The sequence below is a fragment of the Malassezia sympodialis genome, genomic scaffold (assembly GCF_000349305.1).
Source record: "Malassezia sympodialis ATCC 42132 genomic scaffold, msy_sf_11, whole genome shotgun sequence".
NCBI lineage: Eukaryota > Fungi > Basidiomycota > Malasseziomycetes > Malasseziales > Malasseziaceae > Malassezia > Malassezia sympodialis.
In genome coordinates this window covers 203,763-222,994 of record NW_017387809.1, presented here as the reverse complement: position 1 = coordinate 222,994, position 19,232 = coordinate 203,763, and the positions used below count along the sequence as shown (strand labels likewise).

At 60.0% G+C, this 19,232-nt stretch overlaps 11 protein-coding genes across 11 annotated transcripts; 6 read left to right on the top strand and 5 right to left on the bottom strand.

The window, feature by feature from the left end:
* Positions 1 to 475: 475 nt before the first annotated feature.
* MSY001_2421 (uncharacterized protein) lies at positions 476 to 2,962 on the top strand (the record flags this gene model as incomplete). The annotated part of the gene is made up of 1 exon (XM_018884272.1): positions 476 to 2,962. The coding sequence occupies one exon, from the start codon at positions 476 to 478 to the stop codon at positions 2,960 to 2,962; it is 2,487 nt and encodes an 828-aa protein (XP_018740948.1).
* A 127-nt stretch (positions 2,963 to 3,089) lies between these two features.
* On the bottom strand, positions 3,090 to 4,515 carry MSY001_2420 (uncharacterized protein; the record flags this gene model as incomplete). Its single annotated transcript, XM_018884271.1, has 2 exons — positions 3,090 to 3,303; positions 3,326 to 4,515. 2 exons carry the CDS (start codon positions 4,513 to 4,515, stop codon positions 3,090 to 3,092), a joined length of 1,404 nt encoding a protein of 467 aa, XP_018740947.1.
* Positions 4,516 to 4,543: 28 nt separating this feature from the next.
* Positions 4,544 to 6,729, bottom strand: MSY001_2419 (uncharacterized protein; the record flags this gene model as incomplete). Its single annotated transcript, XM_018884270.1, has 3 exons — positions 4,544 to 4,730; positions 4,819 to 4,942; positions 5,013 to 6,729. 3 exons carry the CDS (start codon positions 6,727 to 6,729, stop codon positions 4,544 to 4,546), a joined length of 2,028 nt encoding a protein of 675 aa, XP_018740946.1.
* A 109-nt stretch (positions 6,730 to 6,838) lies between these two features.
* On the top strand, positions 6,839 to 10,497 carry MSY001_2418 (uncharacterized protein; the record flags this gene model as incomplete). Its single annotated transcript, XM_018884269.1, has 2 exons — positions 6,839 to 6,876; positions 6,903 to 10,497. The coding sequence occupies 2 exons, from the start codon at positions 6,839 to 6,841 to the stop codon at positions 10,495 to 10,497; spliced, it is 3,633 nt and encodes a 1,210-aa protein (XP_018740945.1).
* Positions 10,498 to 10,710: 213 nt separating this feature from the next.
* MSY001_2417 (uncharacterized protein) lies at positions 10,711 to 11,954 on the top strand (the record flags this gene model as incomplete). Its single annotated transcript, XM_018884268.1, has 2 exons — positions 10,711 to 10,718; positions 10,769 to 11,954. The coding sequence occupies 2 exons, from the start codon at positions 10,711 to 10,713 to the stop codon at positions 11,952 to 11,954; spliced, it is 1,194 nt and encodes a 397-aa protein (XP_018740944.1).
* Positions 11,955 to 12,003: 49 nt separating this feature from the next.
* On the bottom strand, positions 12,004 to 13,734 carry MSY001_2416 (uncharacterized protein; the record flags this gene model as incomplete). The annotated part of the gene is made up of 1 exon (XM_018884267.1): positions 12,004 to 13,734. The coding sequence occupies one exon, from the start codon at positions 13,732 to 13,734 to the stop codon at positions 12,004 to 12,006; it is 1,731 nt and encodes a 576-aa protein (XP_018740943.1).
* Positions 13,735 to 14,022: 288 nt separating this feature from the next.
* On the top strand, positions 14,023 to 14,398 carry MSY001_2415 (uncharacterized protein; the record flags this gene model as incomplete). Its single annotated transcript, XM_018884266.1, is given in 3 exon segments — positions 14,023 to 14,029; positions 14,041 to 14,318; positions 14,348 to 14,398. 3 exon segments carry the CDS (start codon positions 14,023 to 14,025, stop codon positions 14,396 to 14,398), a joined length of 336 nt encoding a protein of 111 aa, XP_018740942.1.
* A 111-nt stretch (positions 14,399 to 14,509) lies between these two features.
* On the bottom strand, positions 14,510 to 15,046 carry MSY001_2414 (uncharacterized protein; the record flags this gene model as incomplete). The annotated part of the gene is made up of 5 exons (XM_018884264.1): positions 14,510 to 14,644; positions 14,670 to 14,757; positions 14,785 to 14,848; positions 14,875 to 14,990; positions 15,021 to 15,046. The coding sequence occupies 5 exons, from the start codon at positions 15,044 to 15,046 to the stop codon at positions 14,510 to 14,512; spliced, it is 429 nt and encodes a 142-aa protein (XP_018740941.1).
* A 903-nt stretch (positions 15,047 to 15,949) lies between these two features.
* Positions 15,950 to 16,765, top strand: MSY001_2413 (uncharacterized protein; the record flags this gene model as incomplete). Its single annotated transcript, XM_018884263.1, has 1 exon — positions 15,950 to 16,765. The coding sequence occupies one exon, from the start codon at positions 15,950 to 15,952 to the stop codon at positions 16,763 to 16,765; it is 816 nt and encodes a 271-aa protein (XP_018740940.1).
* Positions 16,766 to 16,799: 34 nt separating this feature from the next.
* On the bottom strand, positions 16,800 to 17,768 carry MSY001_2412 (uncharacterized protein; the record flags this gene model as incomplete). Its single annotated transcript, XM_018884262.1, has 1 exon — positions 16,800 to 17,768. The coding sequence occupies one exon, from the start codon at positions 17,766 to 17,768 to the stop codon at positions 16,800 to 16,802; it is 969 nt and encodes a 322-aa protein (XP_018740939.1).
* A 198-nt stretch (positions 17,769 to 17,966) lies between these two features.
* Positions 17,967 to 19,230, top strand: MSY001_2411 (uncharacterized protein; the record flags this gene model as incomplete). Its single annotated transcript, XM_018884261.1, has 2 exons — positions 17,967 to 18,173; positions 18,298 to 19,230. The coding sequence occupies 2 exons, from the start codon at positions 17,967 to 17,969 to the stop codon at positions 19,228 to 19,230; spliced, it is 1,140 nt and encodes a 379-aa protein (XP_018740938.1).
* Positions 19,231 to 19,232: the final 2 nt, after the last annotated feature.

Below are 19,232 nucleotides of genomic sequence, written 5' to 3'. Positions count from 1 at the left end.
CATGGAGGCCCACGAGGCGCTCGCGCACGAGACCAGTGTCATTGTCTTGCTCCACTGTCTTATATACGTTTGTTGGACTCTTCCACGCAAGGCAAGGTGCCGGAGTGGTTAACGGGTTCGCCTCGAATCTTTAGTTCGACGCCGAGTACGGCGGTAAGCGAATGGGCTCTGCCCGCACAGGTTCGAATCCTGTTCTTGTCGTATCTTTTCTTATACACCTCCTCCCTTCGTAGGGTCATAACTACACAATCCTGCTGGGAGCCCCACGCAAGGCAAGGTGCCGGAGTGGTTAACGGGTTCGCCTCGAATCTTTAGTTCGACGCCGAGTACGGCGGTAAGCGAATGGGCTCTGCCCGCACAGGTTCGAGTCCTGTTCTTGTCGTTTTTTGCTGCTCTGGATGAGCGCCATGGCATTTTTGGAATTTCGTCGCTGTCTTCCTCTGCGACGCGGTTTGTTCGTGCCACGACCTTTTTTATGCGTGCTGTGCGTGTGATCCGCCCCGCTTTGCGCTCACACGGGCCCCTGATGCTTATGCCCAGGGCAGCTCCTGCTATGCGTTCTGTCGCAACGAGTGCTACTGCTTTCAGCCTGCTTTCTCGCCACGCGCGCCCTGCGGCGGGGCGTCTCGAGACACTCGCGGCTGCGCGGCAGTGCCGCACCTACGCCACGCCCTCCGAGCTGCCGCTCGCCACTGACGTGCAGACGAGCGAGGCTGACGTGGCGCGCCTGCTGCGCCAGCGCAACGTGGGTATCAGCGCGCACATCGATAGTGGCAAGACCACCCTGACTGAGCGCGTGCTGTACTACACGGGGCGCATCAAGGACATCCACGAGGTCCGTGGACGCGACGAGGTCGGTGCAAAGATGGACAGCATGGACCTGGAGCGCGAAAAAGGTATCACGATCCAGTCCGCCGCCACATACTGCAACTGGAAGGCTACGCCGCCGACTGAGCGCAGCAACATGACGGGCGATGGCGCGGACGAGTCAGACTCGACGGCGCGCAAGGAAGACTACCACATCAACATCATCGACACGCCCGGGCACGTCGATTTTACCATCGAGGTCGAGCGCGCGCTGCGTGTCCTGGACGGCGCCGTGCTTGTGCTGTGTGCCGTGTCGGGAGTGCAGTCGCAGACCATGACCGTCGACCGCCAGATGCGCCGCTACTCGGTGCCGCGCCTCTCGTTTATCAACAAGATGGACCGCGCGGGCGCGAACCCGTGGCGTGTGATCGAGCAGATTCGCACCAAGCTGCGCATGCCGGCGGCGGCGCTCCAGGTGCCGATCGGTGCCGAGGACCAGTTTGCCGGTGTCGTCGACCTGGTGCGTTGGAAGGCCGTGTACAATGAGGGCACCAAGGGTAACCTCGTGCGCGAGAGCGACGAAATCCCCACCGAGGTCTTGGAGCTCGCGCAGGCCAAGCGCCAGGAGCTGATCGAGCAGTTGTCGGATGTCGACGACGAGATGGCCGAGATCTTTATTGAGGAGCGCGAGCCAACGATCGAAGAATTGGCAGCTGCGCTGCGCCGCGCGACCGTGGCGTGCCGCTTCTCGCCTGTGTTCCTCGGTACAGCCATCAAGAACAAGGGCGTGCAGGCCCTCCTAGACGGTATGTGTGCGTACCTACCGAACCCGATGGAGGTGCCGGCAATTGCCAACGACCTGAACGTCGCCAAGAAGGTCGCTGCGCAGGCGAACGAGGCTGGCGAGGAGGCCGGCGCCGTACAGGCCGCTGCACAGGCGGGCTCAGAGGTGCGCCTCGTGCCCGCGACCGAGGCGCCGCTGGTCGGTCTGGCGTTCAAGCTGGAAGAGAGTCGCTTTGGCCAGCTGACCTACATGCGCGTGTACCAGGGCACGCTGCGCCGCGGCAGCATCATTTTCAACTCGCGCACGGGCAAGAAGGTCAAGGTGCCGCGTCTCGTCCGTATGCACTCCAACGACATGGAGGACGTGCAGGAGATTGGCCCCGGTGAGATCTGTGCCATGTTCGGCGTCGAGTGCTCGTCCGGCGACACGTTCACGGACGGCAGCACGGCGCTGTCCATGTCGGCGATGTATGTGCCGGAGCCGGTCATCTCGTTGTCGCTCTCGCCGGAAGGCAAGGACGCGAGTGCCAACTTCTCGCGCGCGCTGAACCGCTTCCAGAAGGAGGACCCGACATTCCGCGTGCACGTCGATGCGGAGTCAGGCGAGACGATCATTTCGGGCATGGGTGAGCTGCACCTGGAGATCTACGTGGAGCGCATGCGCCGAGAGTACAATGTGCCGTGCCAAACGGGCAAGCCGCGTGTCGCGTTCCGCGAGACGATCATGCAGCCGGCCAAGTTCAACTACACGCACAAGAAGCAGACCGGTGGTGCCGGTCAGTTTGGTCGCGTGATTGGCTACATCGAGCCGATGCGCCTCGACGAGGAGACGGGCAAGGACACGGCGTTCGAGAACAGCGTCGTGGGTGGTAACATTCCCAGCAGCTACATTCCCGCGTGTGAGAAGGGCTTTAACGATGCGCTCGAGAAGGGCGCGCTCGCCGGCTACCCCGTGTGCGGCGTGCGTATGGTGCTCGAGGACGGTGCCGCGCACAGCGTCGACTCGAGTGAGCTGGCGTTCCGCCTCGCCACCCTCACGGCGTTCCGTGAGGCGTTCCGCGCGGCTGGGCCCACGATCCTCGAGCCGAAGATGTCTGTCGAGGTGATTGCACCCGTCGAGTTCCAGGGTGCCGTGATCGGCGCGCTGAACCAACGCAAGGGCACCATTGAGGACACGGAGGTGCGCGAGGACGACTTTACGATCACGGCCGAGGTCTCACTCAACGACATGTTTGGCTTTTCGAGCCAGCTGCGTGGCCTGACGCAGGGCAAGGGCGAATTCTCTATGGAGTACAAGAAGCACGAGCCTGTGATGCCCAACGTGCAGGCCGATATGGAGGCGGCGTACCGCAAGAGCCTCGAGAAGAAGTAGTTACTGCGACTTGCGCAGCGACGCTTGCACACGGTCAATGGCGCTCCAGCGCTCCGGTAGCGTCGGGTGACTGTGGTGGTAGGCGCTGTACAGCGGGTCATGATGCATCGTCGACAGACTGCGTTAGTCACTTCACGTACTTGTGGATCTGCAGCTTGACCAGTGCGCGCTTCAGCAGCTCGGCGTACGTCTCCTCGGCGTCTGCCTCTTCGCTCAGCTTTTGCACCCAGTCGTGCACGGTCGCATCCGGCGCGTCCTCAGTAGGGCCGCGCTCCGCGAGCCAACGGCGCGCCTCGCGCTCCGCGGGCGTCGGCCCAGGGCGGCTCAATGTCACGGCAAAGCTGTGTCAGTCAGGAAACGTACCGATCGGCCTGGTACTCAAAGCTTCTAATAAGCGCATGGAAGGCAAACTGCACCAAGGCGTCTGTCGGCTTGAGCACCATATTGAATAGTTCAAAGCCGACAAGCACAGGCAGGTACGACACGCGCGCGACGGCGTGCGGGCCACTGAAGCCAAACGCACGGAACAGCGCGGCATTCTTGAAGAAGAGCGTGAACACACTCAGCGTCAGCGTCAGTTGCAGTACCGAGACAGTCATCATCTGGGCAGGGTGCGAGTACGACCAGTGCCCCAGCTCGTGCGCAAGTACCGCCTCGATCTCCGCGGTGCTCGACTGCTCGATGAGTGTGTCGAATAGCACAATGTGCTTGCCGCCGCCCGGCACAATCCCGTAAAAGTACGCGTTCGAGTGGCTACTGCGGCGGCTCCCGTCGATCACGTACAGGTGCTTCAGCGGGAAATGCAGCTGCGCTGCGAGCGCCGTAACGCGGTCGCGCAGCTGGCCCTCGGGCAGCGGCGTCAGCTTGTTGAAAAGCGGCTGGATGAGCGTAGGGTAGATCACCGACCCGAAAAGTATGACCGCGACGAAGAAGAGCACCGCATACGCCACAAATGCATCGCCGGCCCAGCGCACGACCACGACAAAGAGCGCGCACAGCGGCGCACCAAGCACGGCATTCAGCGCCTCTTGCTTCACCGTGTCGGCCAGGAACGTGGCCCATGTCAGCTTGTTGAAGCCGTGGCGCTCCTCGACGACAAAGTGACTGTACGCACTCGTAGCCATCGAAAGGGGCAGAGCAACCAGCGAAGAGACGATCATGTATACTGCCGTCGTCATCGGCTCACTCGCCGTCACGCCCAGGCGGCCCAGCAGCGCCGTCGACACCACCCACATGTGCGCGTGGACATTGCACGCGACCATGAACAGGTTCAACGCATGCGCCAGTGCATCGGCTACAAACCCGAAGCGCGCCTTGTCGCGTCCATACCGCTGGCTCTTGAGGAAGTCCTCGTAACTCACATGCTCGACGACCGCCTTTGGCGGCGTCGTCAGGCTGTACAGAGGGTACTGCCGCATCATCACGTACGTCTCGAATAGATACACGGCCCATAGCAACGTAAGGACAACGCGCTTCCAAGGAATCGCATCCGTGTCTAGGTACGTCTCGGCGGCGTGGATCGTCGCCGTAGCGCGGTGCAGCACGTGTGTCATGGTTGGACGAGTCGCCGGCTATGTGGAGCTACCAGAACCCGTCGTCGTCGTCGATGCCACGCGCGCCTTGGCTCGCTACCGCCTGTGCGCGGTACATGTTGGCGACCTGCTCAGGCGTCGTAGACGCTTCAGGTGTCTTGTCGTCGCGGATGCCTGCGTCAGTAGGGGCCACGTACGTAGGAAACGTGGGAACCGCAGGGAAATGCCACGCGCATCTATGAGGCCCCGCGCCGCGGTGTACACGGGGCTCAGCGACAGGTCCGCGGCGAGTACCTCCCAGACGATGCGCGGCTCGAAGTAGACCTATTGTTAGTGGCTTTACGTACATCCGGCTTGGCCTCACCCACGTCATAGTACCCCTTCTTCTGGTGGATCTCGAGCGCCTGGAGCGTCGCATGGTGTGACGCCAGGTCCGCCTCGGTGAACCCTGTGCCGATCTTGCAGATGCTCTGGTACGTCTCGCTGTCCTCGTCATCTGCGTCAGTATGTGCACGTACAGCAAGCCAGCAGAAAGGCGCCATATACGTTGGTGCGCTTGCCTTTGCCGTAGTAACCGCCAATCACCGCCAGGTCCAGGCTGTCGCCCGTGCCGGACAAGTAATCTTTCTTCAGCTTCAGCCAGTTGATCGAGCGCCGGCTTGGCTCGTACGTCGCATCGCCGCCCTGCAGCATCTTGACCATGAGGCCCTCACACCCGCACGCAATGCTTTCGTCTAAAAATGTCTGGATCTCCTCGGTCGTAATGCAGTCACGGTGTGTCGCATAGTCAAACTCGTCACGCACGGGCCGGAAGTGGGCCTGTAGCAGTTCGCGCCGACGCTCAAGCGTCTCGTGCAGCAGTGGCTGCCCATTCAGGTACAGCAGATCAAAACCGAACAGCTTGACGGCAACCTGCACATCTTCCGCCCTGACATCCTTGCGCTTGCGCCGGCTGAGCTCCTGGAACGGCAATAGGCGCCCTTCCGTTTCACCTGCTGCCGCATCCGCTTTCTTCCACGCCACAGCCTCTGCATCCAATACAAAGCTCTGCACCTCGTCCGTGAGGCAGTGGGGAATCTGCGCCATGAGGTCGGGGTATTTCACACTCATGTCCTCCGAGTTGCGGCTGAACACATATACCTTGCGCTGCCCGTCAGAGCCCAGAAAACCATGGACCTGCGCACGCTCGCCATCATACTTGAACTCGCACGTAAAGGCCTGCCCCTCGAAACGGTCCAGCACCTCCCCAATCGCCTTCGTAGGCTTGGCCAGCATGGGCTTGAGCGGGATGCCCGGCGTCAGCTGGAGCGTCGCGCGCGCACCTGCGACGCCATGCTCTAGCAGTGCGGGCACAAGCAAGTCGTACGACGGCAGCTCGCTAAAGATCGCCTTGACGGTGTGCACGCCCTCTTCGAGCTGCGCTGCCAATGCCTCTTCGTCTTTGTGCTGGGCTGCGGGGCCCATCTCGGCCAGCATCACCGCCTGGGCCATGGCCATCAGCACTGTCTTTTCTGCAAGGCCGATACGCAGCTTGCCTTCCAAGCTGCGGATCAGGTACTTGCTCTCATCACCTGTACACGCCGCCAGCAATCGCTTGATAATCCCGAGCTTCTTGTCCTGCGATTTGGCGCCGGACGCCGCCGCAATTTCTTTCAGCTGCTTGAATACGGATGGCACAGTGAGGCCCTGCACGCGGAACATGGTGGGCTGGTGTTTCTTGGACGCCATCGCCACGAGCCCCAGGTCGCCCTTGGCCTCGAGGTCCTTTTTGATGCGCGTTATCTCGCGCCCTGTGCTCTGTGCAATGGCCTTGATCAGCAAGCCCTCGCCGATGCCCAGCTCAAGGCCCTCATAGTCGGGACACAGCCGGTTGATGCACAGGTACACGGTATACAGCAGATTCTCGCTCGCCACGACGAGCGGCTCGTCGTTGTCGCGGCTCTGCAAGATCACCCGCACAAACAAGTTGGTTACCAGCTGCAAGATCTCGAGTCGCTTCGTCGTCGCCTCGACCTGTGCAAACACATCCACCAGCATCGAGTAGGGTATGGCTGCCTTAGCCTTGGGCACGGGCTTCGCGGCGAGTGTCTCCGCCACCACGATCGCGGCCTGCGCGGCCTCCTTCTCAGAGCCCGCCACTTCGGCCGGCTCTGAAGGCACTGGCTCGGCGCGCGCTCGCTTGCTAGGCGGCTCGCCCGCGAACAGGCTCTCAAGAGTCGCCTGCTTCCTCGCCATCGCGCTGCGCGTCGTGTCGCGCAGCTCTCGCGCGGCACGTCCAACCCACGTGACGCGACGCCGCACGACACGCCGCGCTATAAACACTTTCAGCGGTGGCGACGGCGGCATGCGCATCGAGGAACTCATCATTGATGGGTTCAAGAGGTGAGTGAGGGGAGTCTGACTGGCAGCTACCCCGTCCGCACGCATGTCCGTGGCTTTGATCCCAGTTTCAATGCCATCACGGGCCTGAATGGTAGCGGCAAGAGCAATATTCTCGATGCCATCTGCTTTGTGCTGGGCCTCACGAACTTGTCGTCTGTGCGCGCGTCCAACATTCAGGACCTCATCTACAAGCGCGGGCAAGCAGGCGTAACTAAAGCGTCGGTGACGATCGTCTTTGACAACAGCGACACGGAGCGCTCGCCCGTTGCATTCGAGAACTATGCCTCGATTACCGTGACGCGCCAGATCGCGATGGGCGGCGCATCCAAGTACCTGATCAATGGCCACAAGGCGACACAGCAAGCGGTGCAGAACCTGTTCCAAAGTGTGCAGCTGAACGTGAACAACCCCAACTTCCTTATTATGCAAGGCAAAATCACGAAGGTGCTGAACATGAAGCCGGCCGAGATCTTGGCGATGATCGAGGAGGCCACAGGTACACGCATGTTTGAGGAGCGCAAGGAGCGTGCGTTCCGTACTATGGCCAAGAAGGACCAAAAGGTCCGCGAGATCACGGCCTTGCTGGATGAGGAAATCCGCCCCAAGCTCGACAAGCTGCGCGAGGAGAAGCGCGCGTTTCTTGAGTACCAAAAAGCCACGACCGAGCTGGAGCGCCTTCTCCGCTTGGCCAAGGCTCACGAGTGGCAGACGCTGCAGACGCAGCTCGAGACGCGCGAGCGTAAGGGCGTGCAGCGCACGCGAGAGCGGCTGACATCGACCGAGGCAGACATAAACGCATGGAAGGGACATATGCAGAGCCTGCAGGAAGAGATGGAGGCACTCGAGCGCCGCCGCGCTGCCAAGCTTGGCAGCAAGCATACAAGCCTCTTGGACGAGGCCAGGGCGCTAAATCACGAGCTGGTCGAGGCCACGGCGCAGCAGGAGTTCCGGCAGTCGGCGCACGATGAAGAGGTGCGGCGCGTCGAGACAGAGGAGGCGGCACTTCATGCGGCTGAGGCCGAACTGGCTACGCACAAGGCCAGCTTCACGGAGCTGGACAGCTCGTTCCAAACCTTTAAAAGCGATGTCGACCGCGCAGGCGCTGAGCTCGGCGAGCAAGAGGCGCTTCTCCAGACGCTGCTCACCGGCATGGCTTCGGGCGATCAAGATACCCATGGCGGCTTCCAAGGCCAGTTGGCCAAGGCCAAGGAACGCGAATCGACGGCACGATCCGAGATTGAGCAGGCTCACGCGCGGATCCAGCATATGGAGCGCGAATGCCAAGCCAAGGAGCCACTGCTCCAGCGCGAGCAGTCCAACTGCCAAAAACTGGTGCAGCAATGGCGCGCCGCACAGCGAAATGCGGACGAGGCGCGCGCGGCCCTTGATTCCCAGGGCTGGGACGAAGCGCGCTACCAGTCTTTGCAAGCGGAGCGCCAGCGGCTGCGGACCAGGGTCACGGAGCTGATCGCCCAGCGCGATGCAATGCAGGAGCGCTTGCCAGCGGCGCTGCAGTTCCGCTACGAGAAGCCGTCGCGCGACTTTGATGCCTCCAAGGTGAAAGGCCTTGTGGCGAGCCTCGTGCGTCTGGACCCGGCCAAGTTGTCGTATGCTACTGCGCTTGAGACGTGCGCCGGCGGGCGCTTGTACAGCGTGGTCGTGCAGGATGAGCAGGTGGGCGCCCAGCTCCTCGCCCATGGCCAGCTGAAGAAGCGTGTGACACTTATTCCGCTCACCAAGATCCAGGCGCACGTAGCGCCAGCTGCCAAGGTTGCTGCAGCGCAGGCGCTTGCACCAGGACAGGTTGACCTGGCCCTCTCGTTAATCGGGTATGAAAAAGAGGTGGCCCAGGCCCTCGAGTACGTCTTTGGCTCGACGCTTGTGTGCAAGGACGCGGCAACGGCCAAGAAAGTTACTTTTGACCAGGCGGTGCGTATGAAGAGCGTCACTCTGGAGGGCGACGTGTACGATCCGGCTGGCACACTGAGTGGCGGCAGCTCGTCGGGCGCTCAGAGCAGTGTGCTTCTGCGCATGCACGAGTTGGCCATGCTAATGGACCAGATCCAGGCATGTTCAGCGGAACTGCAGGCCACCGAAGAGACTTGGCGCAAGCTGCAGAGCGAGCAGCGCAGCGTGTCTCAGCTGCAGTCCGAATATGAGCGCAAGTCTCACCAGGCGACCCTTTTGCAGGAACAGGTCGAGCACAGCCGCGCAGCGACTCTGGAAGCTGAGCTTTCGGCGACTCGCGCACACATTGACGAGCTGCGTGCAGGCGTGACTGAGGCAGAGGCGCGCGCAAACGACGCTGCTGCCCAGGCGGCGCAGCTGGAGCGCGATATTTCCGAGCTGAGCACCGACAAGGACGGCAAAGTGGCTCGTGTACGCGAGGCGTGCCGTACGCAGAAAGCGCAGCATACCCAGCGCATGGCTGAGCTCAAAAAGCGACAGGCGGCGCTACGCGCTGCAGAGCTGGAGGTGGGTCAGCGTCAAATGGATGCAGACGCTGCACGCGAGCGGCTGGATGAAGCGCGGCGCGCTTCGGCGCAGGCAGCGGCCGACCTGGCAGCCGGTGTTGAGGCGCTGGCGGCGCTCCGTGAGCAGGTGGCCGAGAAGGAAACCGCCGTGGCAGAAGAACAGGCGTCGCTGCAAACCTTTAGCGAGGACCATGCGGCCCTGCAGAAGGCGCTAGGAGAGAAAAAGCATGCGATTGGCGAGGCGGAACTCACCATCAAGCACGCCCAGCGCGAGCTGGAGCAGCACGAACATGAGTGCGAGGCGCTGCGTGCGTCTGCGGTTTCCCTAGAGGAGTCATACCCATGGATTCTCGAGGAGTGCGCACAGTTCGGGCAGCCGGGCTCGGCATACGAGTTTGACAAACACAACATGCGTGATGTCCAGCAGCTGTGCCGGCAGCTGGAGGGACAGCAGAGTGGACTGAAGCGCAAGGTGAACCCGCGCGTGATGAACATGATCGATAATGTTGAAAAGAAAGATGCGAGTCTGCAGCACATGCTCTCGACAGTGCTGCGGGACAAGAATAAGATCGAACAGACGATTGCGGAGCTGGACCGGTACAAGAAGGATGCTCTACAGACAACCTTTGAGCAGGTGAGCCGCGACTTTGGCGCCATTTTCGGCGAGCTACTACCAGGAAACTACGCGGCGCTGCAGCCACCTGAGGGTATGGAGCTGACGCAGGGCCTCGAGGTGCGTGTGCGTCTAGGCCAGACATGGAAGCAGAGCCTTACCGAGCTTAGCGGTGGTCAGCGCTCGCTCATTGCACTCTCGCTGATCATGTCGCTGCTGCAGTTCAATCCTGCGCCCATGTACATCCTCGACGAGGTGGATGCGGCGCTGGACCTGTCACACACGCAGCACATTGGCCACCTGTTCCGCACCCGCTTCAAAGGCTCGCAGTTTATTGTGGTGTCGCTAAAAGAGGGTCTATTTTCCAATGCGAACGTGCTGTTCCGCGCACGCTTCCGTGACGGCACCAGTGTAGTGGAGCGCATCGCCCAGAAGGGTGCCGACGGCGACAAAGACAGCCGTGCGCGGCGGCCGCTCGCGGGAGCCCAGCGAGGCGCGCCACGTGTCGTTAGTGGATCGGTAGCTGTGCCATAGACCGGTTGGACCCGGCAGGCATGCGCAAAAATCCATGCTGACCAAGCATAACATACAGCGACACTTGGACTCCAGGTACCACGTTTGTGAAGTTTCAGCCTAGTTTTTTTCTTGTTTGCAACAGGATGTTCTTCTCACCGCTTCTCTGTGAGGCGTTGCCTGGTGCATCATCGCCGTTGGAATCAGCCAAAGGTGCTTCTAAGATTGACGTCCATGTACGTGTGGGGTTGCTGGTTCTCACATTTTAGATATATACTCCCAGCGGTCCTAGCGGTGCTCTGGCTGCTACGCTGCGCGATCTAGATGCCCTGTCGCAAAAAGCATCGAGTTCGGTTCAGTATTCGAAGAAGAATATGACTGGCTCGGATTTGACGCTGCACAAACTGTCCATCACTGACACTGGTGTGCGGCCCACGCCTGACTCGACGGTGCTGGCACCGGCGCCTGCGCGCAGCAGCCTTATGGCGACACTCAACAAAATTGGCGAGTCGACGTACAATTTCGTGCTCGGCGGTGTCGCGGGCTCCGTCGGTGCGACGCTCGTCTACCCGATCGATCTCGTTAAGACGCGCATGCAGAACCAGCGTTCGAATGTCGTCGGCGAGGCGCTCATGTACAAAAACAGCCTCGACTGTGCGAAGAAGGTGATGCAAAATGAAGGCTTCTTTGGTTTCTACTCGGGTCTCGTGCCTCAGCTGCTTGGTGTGGCACCGGAGAAGGCGATTAAACTCACGGTGAACGATCTGGTCCGTTCCCTCACCATGGATAAGGATGGCCGCGTGCCAGTTCCGGCCGAAATTCTTGCGGGCTCTGTGGCTGGCGCCTCGCAGGTTGTGTTCACCAACCCCCTGGAAATTGTCAAGATCCGACTGCAGGTGCAGGGCGAGGTCTCCAGCGATCCGTCGCAGGTGAGGAAGGGGGCCTTGACGATCATCCGCCGTCTGGGCCTGCTGGGTCTGTACAAGGGTGCAGGCGCGTGCCTCCTACGTGACATCCCGTTCAGTGCCATCTACTTCCCCATGTACGCGCATCTTAAGAAGGACCTGTTTGGCGAGGCGCCCGGCGTCAAGCTCACCTTTGGCCAGCTCATCTCGGCAGCATCGATCGCGGGTATCCCGGCTGCCTTCCTTACGACGCCTGCGGATGTGATCAAAACGCGTCTCCAGGTCGAGGCGCGCAAAGGCCAGGCTACTTACAAGGGCATCATGGACTGCGCCTCGCAGATCCTCCGCAAGGAGTCGCCGAGCGCCTTCTTCAAGGGCTCGCTGGCTCGTGTTTTACGCTCGAGTCCCCAATTTGGTGCCACTCTGGTCACCTACGAATATCTCAAGGCGCTCATTCCGTCGCCATTCCCCGCGCAGCCGGTGCCTGAGATTGTCTGCTCGGAAGAGCACCACGCCATGCAGAGCGCGCTTCAGCTACTAACCACGGCCCACAAGCTTAGCCACTTGCCATAGGCTATGTATGTATTCTGCTACACAAGACGGTATCGTTCGGGTTCATTGCTTAGAAGCCCATGCCACCCATGCCGCCCATGCCGCCCATGGCCGGGGCAGGCGCAGGCTTCTCCTCCGGTGCCTCCACGATGCAGCACTCGGAAGTGGTGAGCAGCGAAGCAACACCCGCAGCATCCTGCAGAGCCGTGCGCACCACCTTAAGCGGGTCAAGCACACCCGCGGCGATCAGATCCTTGTACTCGCCGACGCTGGCGTCGTAGCCAAAGCCAAACTCGCCGGGGTTCTCCAAGAGCTTGCCGACCACGACCGAGCCTTCCTCGCCGGCATTCTCCACGATCTGGCGTGCCGGGCGGGTAAGAGCCGCCTTGATGATCGAGACACCAAGCTGCTGGTCGAAGTTGCTGGTCTGAATGACATCCAGGGCCTTGCTGGCCTTCAGCAGGGCGACACCACCACCAGGAACAATGCCCTCCTCGACGGCAGCGCGGGTAGCACAAAGCGCATCGTCGTAGCGGTCCTTCTTCTCGCCGACCTCAACCTCCGACGAGCCACCCACACGGATGACGGCGACGCCACCGCTCAGCTTAGCGAGACGCTCCTGCAGCTTGGTGCGGTCGTACTCCGACGTCGACGGGTCGTTCATGGCCGAGCGAATTTGCTCGCAGCGGGCAGTAATGGCATCCTTGTCACCCTCGCCATTAAGGAAGATCGTGTCCTCCTTCGTCACCGTCACGCTGCCTGTGGTGCCCAGCATGTCGGGCGTCGCCTTCTCAAGCTTCACGTCCAGGTCGTCCGAGAACACCTGACCGCCGGTGAGAATAGCCAGGTCGCCCAGAATGCTCTTGCGGTTGTCACCAAAGCCAGGGGCCTTGACCGCGCACACCTGCAGCTGACCGCGCAGCTTGTTCAAGATACACGCCGCCAGCGCCTCGCCGTCAAAGTCTTCAGCAATGATGAGCAGGGGGCGGCGCATCTGCACCGCCGTCTCCAGCGACGGCAAAATGTCCTGCAGCGCCGAGATCTTCTTCTCGCTCAGCAGAACGAGCGGCTTCTCAAACTCGCACTTCTGCGTCTTGACGTCAGTAATAAAGTACGGCGAGATGTAGCCGCGGTCAAAGCGCATGCCCTCCGTGATCTCAATCTCGTCCTCCAGGGTCTTGCCCTCCTTGACGGTAATCACACCCTCCTTACCGACTTTCTCCATGGCGGTCGCAATAAGAGTGCCAACATGGCTGTCGCCGTTCGCCGAAATCGTCGCGACCTGCGCAATCTCCTCCGACGTGGTCACCTCGCGTTTGTGGCTCTCCAGGAACTTGATGACCTCGTCCACGGCCGACTGGCAGCCTCTGCGCAGGTCCATCGGGTTGCAGCCCGCGGCCACGTTCTTCACACCCTCCGCGTAGATGGCGCGCGCAAGCACAGTAGCCGTAGTGGTTCCGTCACCGGCCACCTCGTTCGTCTTGCTCGCCACATCTTGCACCAGACGGGCGCCCAGGTTCTCGTAGCGGTCCTTGAGCTCAATAGCCTTGGCCACCGTCACACCGTCCTTGGTGATCTTGGGACCACCGAAAGGCTGCTCGATGATGACGTTGCGGCCCTTGGGGCCCAGCGTCACGCTCACGGCGTTCGCCAGCAGGTTCACACCGTTCAGCATAGCAGCGCGGCCCTCGTTCGAGAACTTGACGTCCTTGTGAGCGAACGCAGCCGCCGAAGTCGACAGCGCACGCGTGTTCAGTACGCGCGGCATACGCGATGTCGCAGAAGCACGCAACATGGACATGATCGGACCAAAGATAGTGGGAAAAGCTGCGCAGCGCACCTGTCGCCAACTATATGCTGCGCCCAGGAAGCCGGCAGAAGATCCTAGAAGATTTGCCACTGCAGCCTACTAGGTCCCCATTTCAGCCACTCACCGTGCGTCCCCGCTTCACATAGGCGCAACGTGGAAGAAATCGGAAGCGAATGGAAATTATTTCGCTTCGGCCGATGCAGCCTGGCCACGAAGTCGCTCGAATACAAGACCTCGTGGGGCACCGCGTAGCACTGTAGGTCCAGCTCCGTATATACCATGGTGCGTACTCGCTAGGTAACACGCAGTCTGCTTCTTCGATTCGCAACATCAAGTCTGTTGTTCCCCTGCTTGACCGCGTGCTCGTTCAGCGCTTTAAGCCGGAGACCAAGACCGCCTCCGGCATCTTCCTGCCCTCGTCGTCGAGCCAGACGCCGCTTCCAGAGGCCTCGGTGATTGCCGCTGGTCCTGGTGCTACGGACAAGGACGGCAAGGTCGTACCCACGAGTGTTCAGCCTGGCGACAAGGTGCTGCTTCCCTCTTGGGGTGGCAATTCGATCAAGGTCGGCGAAGAGGTATGTGGCAGCGCACACTCACATGGCAGGAGTACCTGTTGATTCGCGACTCAGAGATCCTGGCGAAAATTAACGAATAAATAGCGTGCGTTACTGCCAACTCGTCTTTCTATAGGGATATCATACAGTTGCCCCCGCTATGGCCCTATGGCGCTAGACAGAAATGGGTTTGATCTTAAAATGCAGCGAGATCAAGCTGAAAATGAGACACTCAGCGTTGGTTCGGTCTTACGCACCTTAAGGTCCTGTACTAGATAGTACATGACACGCAGACCCTCGGGGTCCTCGCTATTTTGCACTTCCACAAGGGAGCCCAACTTCGCGGTCTATGTGTGAATGGATTTGGCGTACCTCAAAGGATATGTGCTCTTTGCCCAGACGGATCTCCAGCTCCTGGCGACCCACCACGTTTTTCTTCGGCCACTTGGAGTCGTCCTCCCTGTCATGTGAGTGCGTCCTGACTTACTTCAAAATCTCACTTTCTTCCACAATTCTTCGCAGCTCTTGCACCATCAAAGGACTGATCCACACTGCGCGTCAGCCACATTACACGCACTCTCTTTGCGAATAAGCGAGTCGTTGCGGTAGTTGCTGTTATTTGCATAGCGGAGGCGGCCACGGTCGTACTCAAACTCAAGAAACTCGTGTCCATGACGCCCTTGATGCCCCGTGCTACGTGTCAGCTTACTGGCATGCACGTACTAGTATCGCACATAAAATTCGGACATGACAGCCGTGGTACGGTCGTCCTACGGTGGAGCTCGAGGTTCTATCCCTCCACCCTCCCACGTGGACGGGAGGTCGGCCTTGACTAATACTACTTGTGCGCCTCCAGTACAGCGGACTGTCAATAGCGCCGTCGATACTGACCCTGTACGCTGTGCTGATAGCGTCGCCACCGAGACTACTCCGCCACACTCACTAGTACTATGGTGGAGGTAGGGAGTATGCCGTCCATGCGTCGGCGCGCTCCTTGGGACGCCTTATCGGGCCCAGAAGCCACCGCAGGCTCATCTGGGGGGGCGCCCTTGCACGACGCATTCGCCCCTTTACACCAGCGCTTCACTCAGGCATCTACGAGCAGTTCATTAGGCCTCTCTATGACGGAACTCCCACCACCCTATTCGGCCGTCGCAGATGAAGCGTGTGGTACACACAGGCTCACGAGCTTCTCCACGGATCAAAGCGATGCTGGCCAGGAGACGACATCTATCTCGTCAATGGATCTGATTGCTTCAGAGGATGAGTCACTTCATCAAGTTGGGCGGATTAGTCGCATCAAACGGTTCAGGTCCACACCGCAGCTGCCCATGATATCACAAGTCTCTGATACCGATACACATGACGAGGGACATCGCACGCCGCGCAGCCATCACCCCCAGTCACTTCATGAGAGTATGAGCTCGTCGACAAAAGCATGTGAGACAATGGAGCCGCTGGAACCACTTCCACGTGCGTTTGAAATGTTACTGTACTCTCTACGTCTTTTTGCCGTTGTGCCGGGACTGGCTGGTACCTTGCTTCTCTTGCACCATGCCTACAGTGAGGCAATCCAAATGCACTGGCTTCGCACAAACTATATGTTTCAGCGCCCGAGTGCGTTGGAGTATGTGGTATGCTCTCTGTGGAGTATGAGCACGGCCTTTCATGCACTTTCGCTCATGACGCTACTTCTGCGGCGGTGGCTAATTTACTATACGCTGCTGCCCTCTCTTATTCGTCTGGTGGCATTCCAGTCCATATGCTGGTCTCTGGTGCGGGTGATCTTGCATCTCTTCGGCCCTATGCAGCCACTCACACCCTGGGTACTTATCTCCACATTCACTTCGTTTTTCGAAATCTTTGCGCGCTGGCTCACGAGCAGCATCAACAACAAAGAAGACTCGATACAAGGCGGGGGAAGGCCCCAATATGATCTCATCGAGACTGGCGTATCTGACATTGATGGTGTTCTGTCTCCGGACCAGGACGGCTTCGAGTCGACGCCTCAACCATGGCTCTGGCAGCTCAGTCGGCAGGATCGATTCCGGATGTACCGTGAACACAGCGTGCGCCTGGTGCGTGCCTTTATGGGTGGTCCTGAGGATATGCAAACGTCGGATTCCGAGTGCGATTCGTCTGACAAGACGCATATGTCATCGTCCGACCGGCTACCGGAGGCCGACTCCATCTTCTCGCTTATGGAAATGGAGCGGTGGCGCCGGCGCGTCCATGAGCGTCGCCAATGGAAACATCGCTTCCGAGTGCGGCGACGCCGCAAGGCAAAGCGGTCTCGCATATCGGCATTTTTCCAAAACTATCACGCAGCACACATTCGTTCCCGTCGAGTGTTCCACTGGGAGGTGGCCATGTGGCGGAACGTTATGCCGATTGGAGTTCTAGGCTATGTCTCTCTCTGGATCCTTTTGCTCGAGTTCACTCTGACGCGCTACGTGCAACATACATAGCTGCAACCGATACCCTGTACTACACAACCATACCCTACTGATTCCAAGGGCCAAAGTCTTTTGTCTCGCACGCATGCTGAGGCGAGTCATGGCTGCATTTGCAGCGACCACCCAGGTGTGCAGGCCAGTTCTCCAAATTCACATATTGGCTGATGATGGGAAGGTAGTCAGCACCACAAATGTTAATTTTCTCAGCCGTGTGCGCAGGCAGCCAACCCTTGATGCAGGCCCAAGCCGTGCTGAAAATGAAGGGGGCATTGATGATATGTACACGACCCGATAGTTCGGGGAAGTTGTTATCGAGGATAGACAGAAGCTCTTGCAGCTTATTCTTCATCGTCCAAAACTGGCCCAGCCCCAGGCCCTGCACGTTGAGTACCATAAAGTTATCGTCCACATTGTGACCTTGGGCTTTGGTGCAAGCATAGTACCGTCTCCGCACAGCGTGCTCCAGCGTCACCGCAAAGTTTTGGATAATGCGATCAGGCGTTGTTACAGAGAAGACTTTTTCGGCGTCCAAGCCAGACAAGTCCTGGATAAAGATGGGGCGACCTGCCGTATCAGTCTTGTGGAAGTACATGCGCCAACCGAATTTGGCCACATCGTCCCGCTCCGTGAACCGGAACTCGGAGTAAAGATGGTCCAGATTGATCTTCTTCTTCCACTCTTCCGCGCGCAGGTACATTTCGCGCGAGGCTTCCACGTCAAAGTTTCGTGCTCGTAGGAAGCGCAACAGCTGCGCTTCTTGATAGTGGGGCGGATTGCGCAGGGAGATAGCCCCTGCCTCCTCCAACTGCTTCGAGATTGCGTCGAGTGCTTTTTGCTGGTCTACCGAGAGGTTGCCTTGATGCCCAGGGGGTGTCACATAGGTCTGGAGAGAGGACTTGCCTTGATCAGAATTCCGCCGAGAACTCCGCCCTGACCCTCCTGACCTGCCATCACCGCTCGGCACACCTAAAGCATCCCCAAAGATGTTCGCAAAGCTCCTTCGTGGTGTACTCATTTCAAACAGGGGCGCCACAGCAGGGCAGATCTGAGCAACAGAGTGAACTTAAGTGTCCCGCACGAGCAGCTCGGTTTATGGTTATCAAATTCTGGGCACTTCTGTCACGTGTGCTTCTAGCCGCCGTGGCGGGGCGCCAGCACCGCCGATGCGCCGATTGGCGGCCCGCGAACCTGCAGCGGCCGTGCGTCCGATGGCATGGGTCAGGCCGAGGCGCGCCGAGCAGCAGGGCTCCCTGTGCTGCCGCGCGAAGTCTTGGCGGATGCCATAGCCTATTTGTCCCTACCTGCCTCTGAGGGCGACTGGCCTGCTACGCAAGCCTTGCTGCGCCTCAGCTCCGTGTGCCGACTGGTGCGCCACTGGGCGCTGTCGGCTCTATACGATGTACTTGTGCTTCCGCGGCATGTGCGTGAGTTTCGGCGCTGGTACGCGCGTATGCGAGAGGCAAAGCCGCCAATTCCGTGTGTAGGCTATGTGCGTGCGCTCTTTGTGGGCATTGACGATGTATGTGCGCCGACCTCACACGCAGATCACGCGTTTGACGCAGACCTCGGCGGGCTGGGAGGCTGAACTGCTCCGTCTCCTGCACCATTGCGGCTCGACGATCGAGTACTTGTCACTGTGGCAGACCGAGTCGCGCGCCCTGCTCCGGGACGCGGCGCAGGTTAGTGGACAGCACACGAAAGCTGCCTGGGCGGTAGGAGAGGCTTCCACGACTGAGGCGGACGATGCGGAGCACAATGCACCGGCTGTCGACCAGGACATGCCGCGCTGGCTTCAGGACGAGTTGGCACGCGCCCCGGCCGAGACTGTTGCTCGTCAACACCTCGCGCACTTTCCGCTTGTGCCCCGCGCACTGCCTACGCCAGCAGCGTGGCGCCAGCGCCCTCCGGCGCGACTTTGCACGCCGCGGTGTCTGAGCCTGGTGATGTACTATCCCTTTTATGAAAATGAGCGACCGGAGCTCTTTGCGCGGATGGTCGTATGGTCGCGTGTTGAGGAGCTGGATGTATATGTACCGATGGAACCACGCAAATCGCTGCAGTTGCTCGCGCAGCTCGGACATACCCCTGTGTGGCGCCTGCGCATTTCCGCGCCGCATGCGACCATTGCCATCGAGTCGCACAGTGACCGCTGGTCAAACGCGTGTGCTGTGCTCTTAGCGCTGGTGTCCCATCCCGACTTGGAGACGGCGCTAGTCAACGAGCTGCGCGGCCGCGCAACGGACGATGCACATGTTCTGGAGGCTGCATGCCTACGATACCTAGCTGGGGCCCACATGCCCGCCATCGCCCAGCCACTCGATGAGGTGCGGCACTGGCAGGCCCAGCTGCGTGTACGACTGACACTCACGCAAAAGAACCAGGCGGTGTGGGGCAAGCTGCGGCACCGGCTATGGGACTTTCGGGAACGTGCGCAGCACCAGCGGCCTGGTGCCTGGGCAGAGTTATTGCGCGACTAATG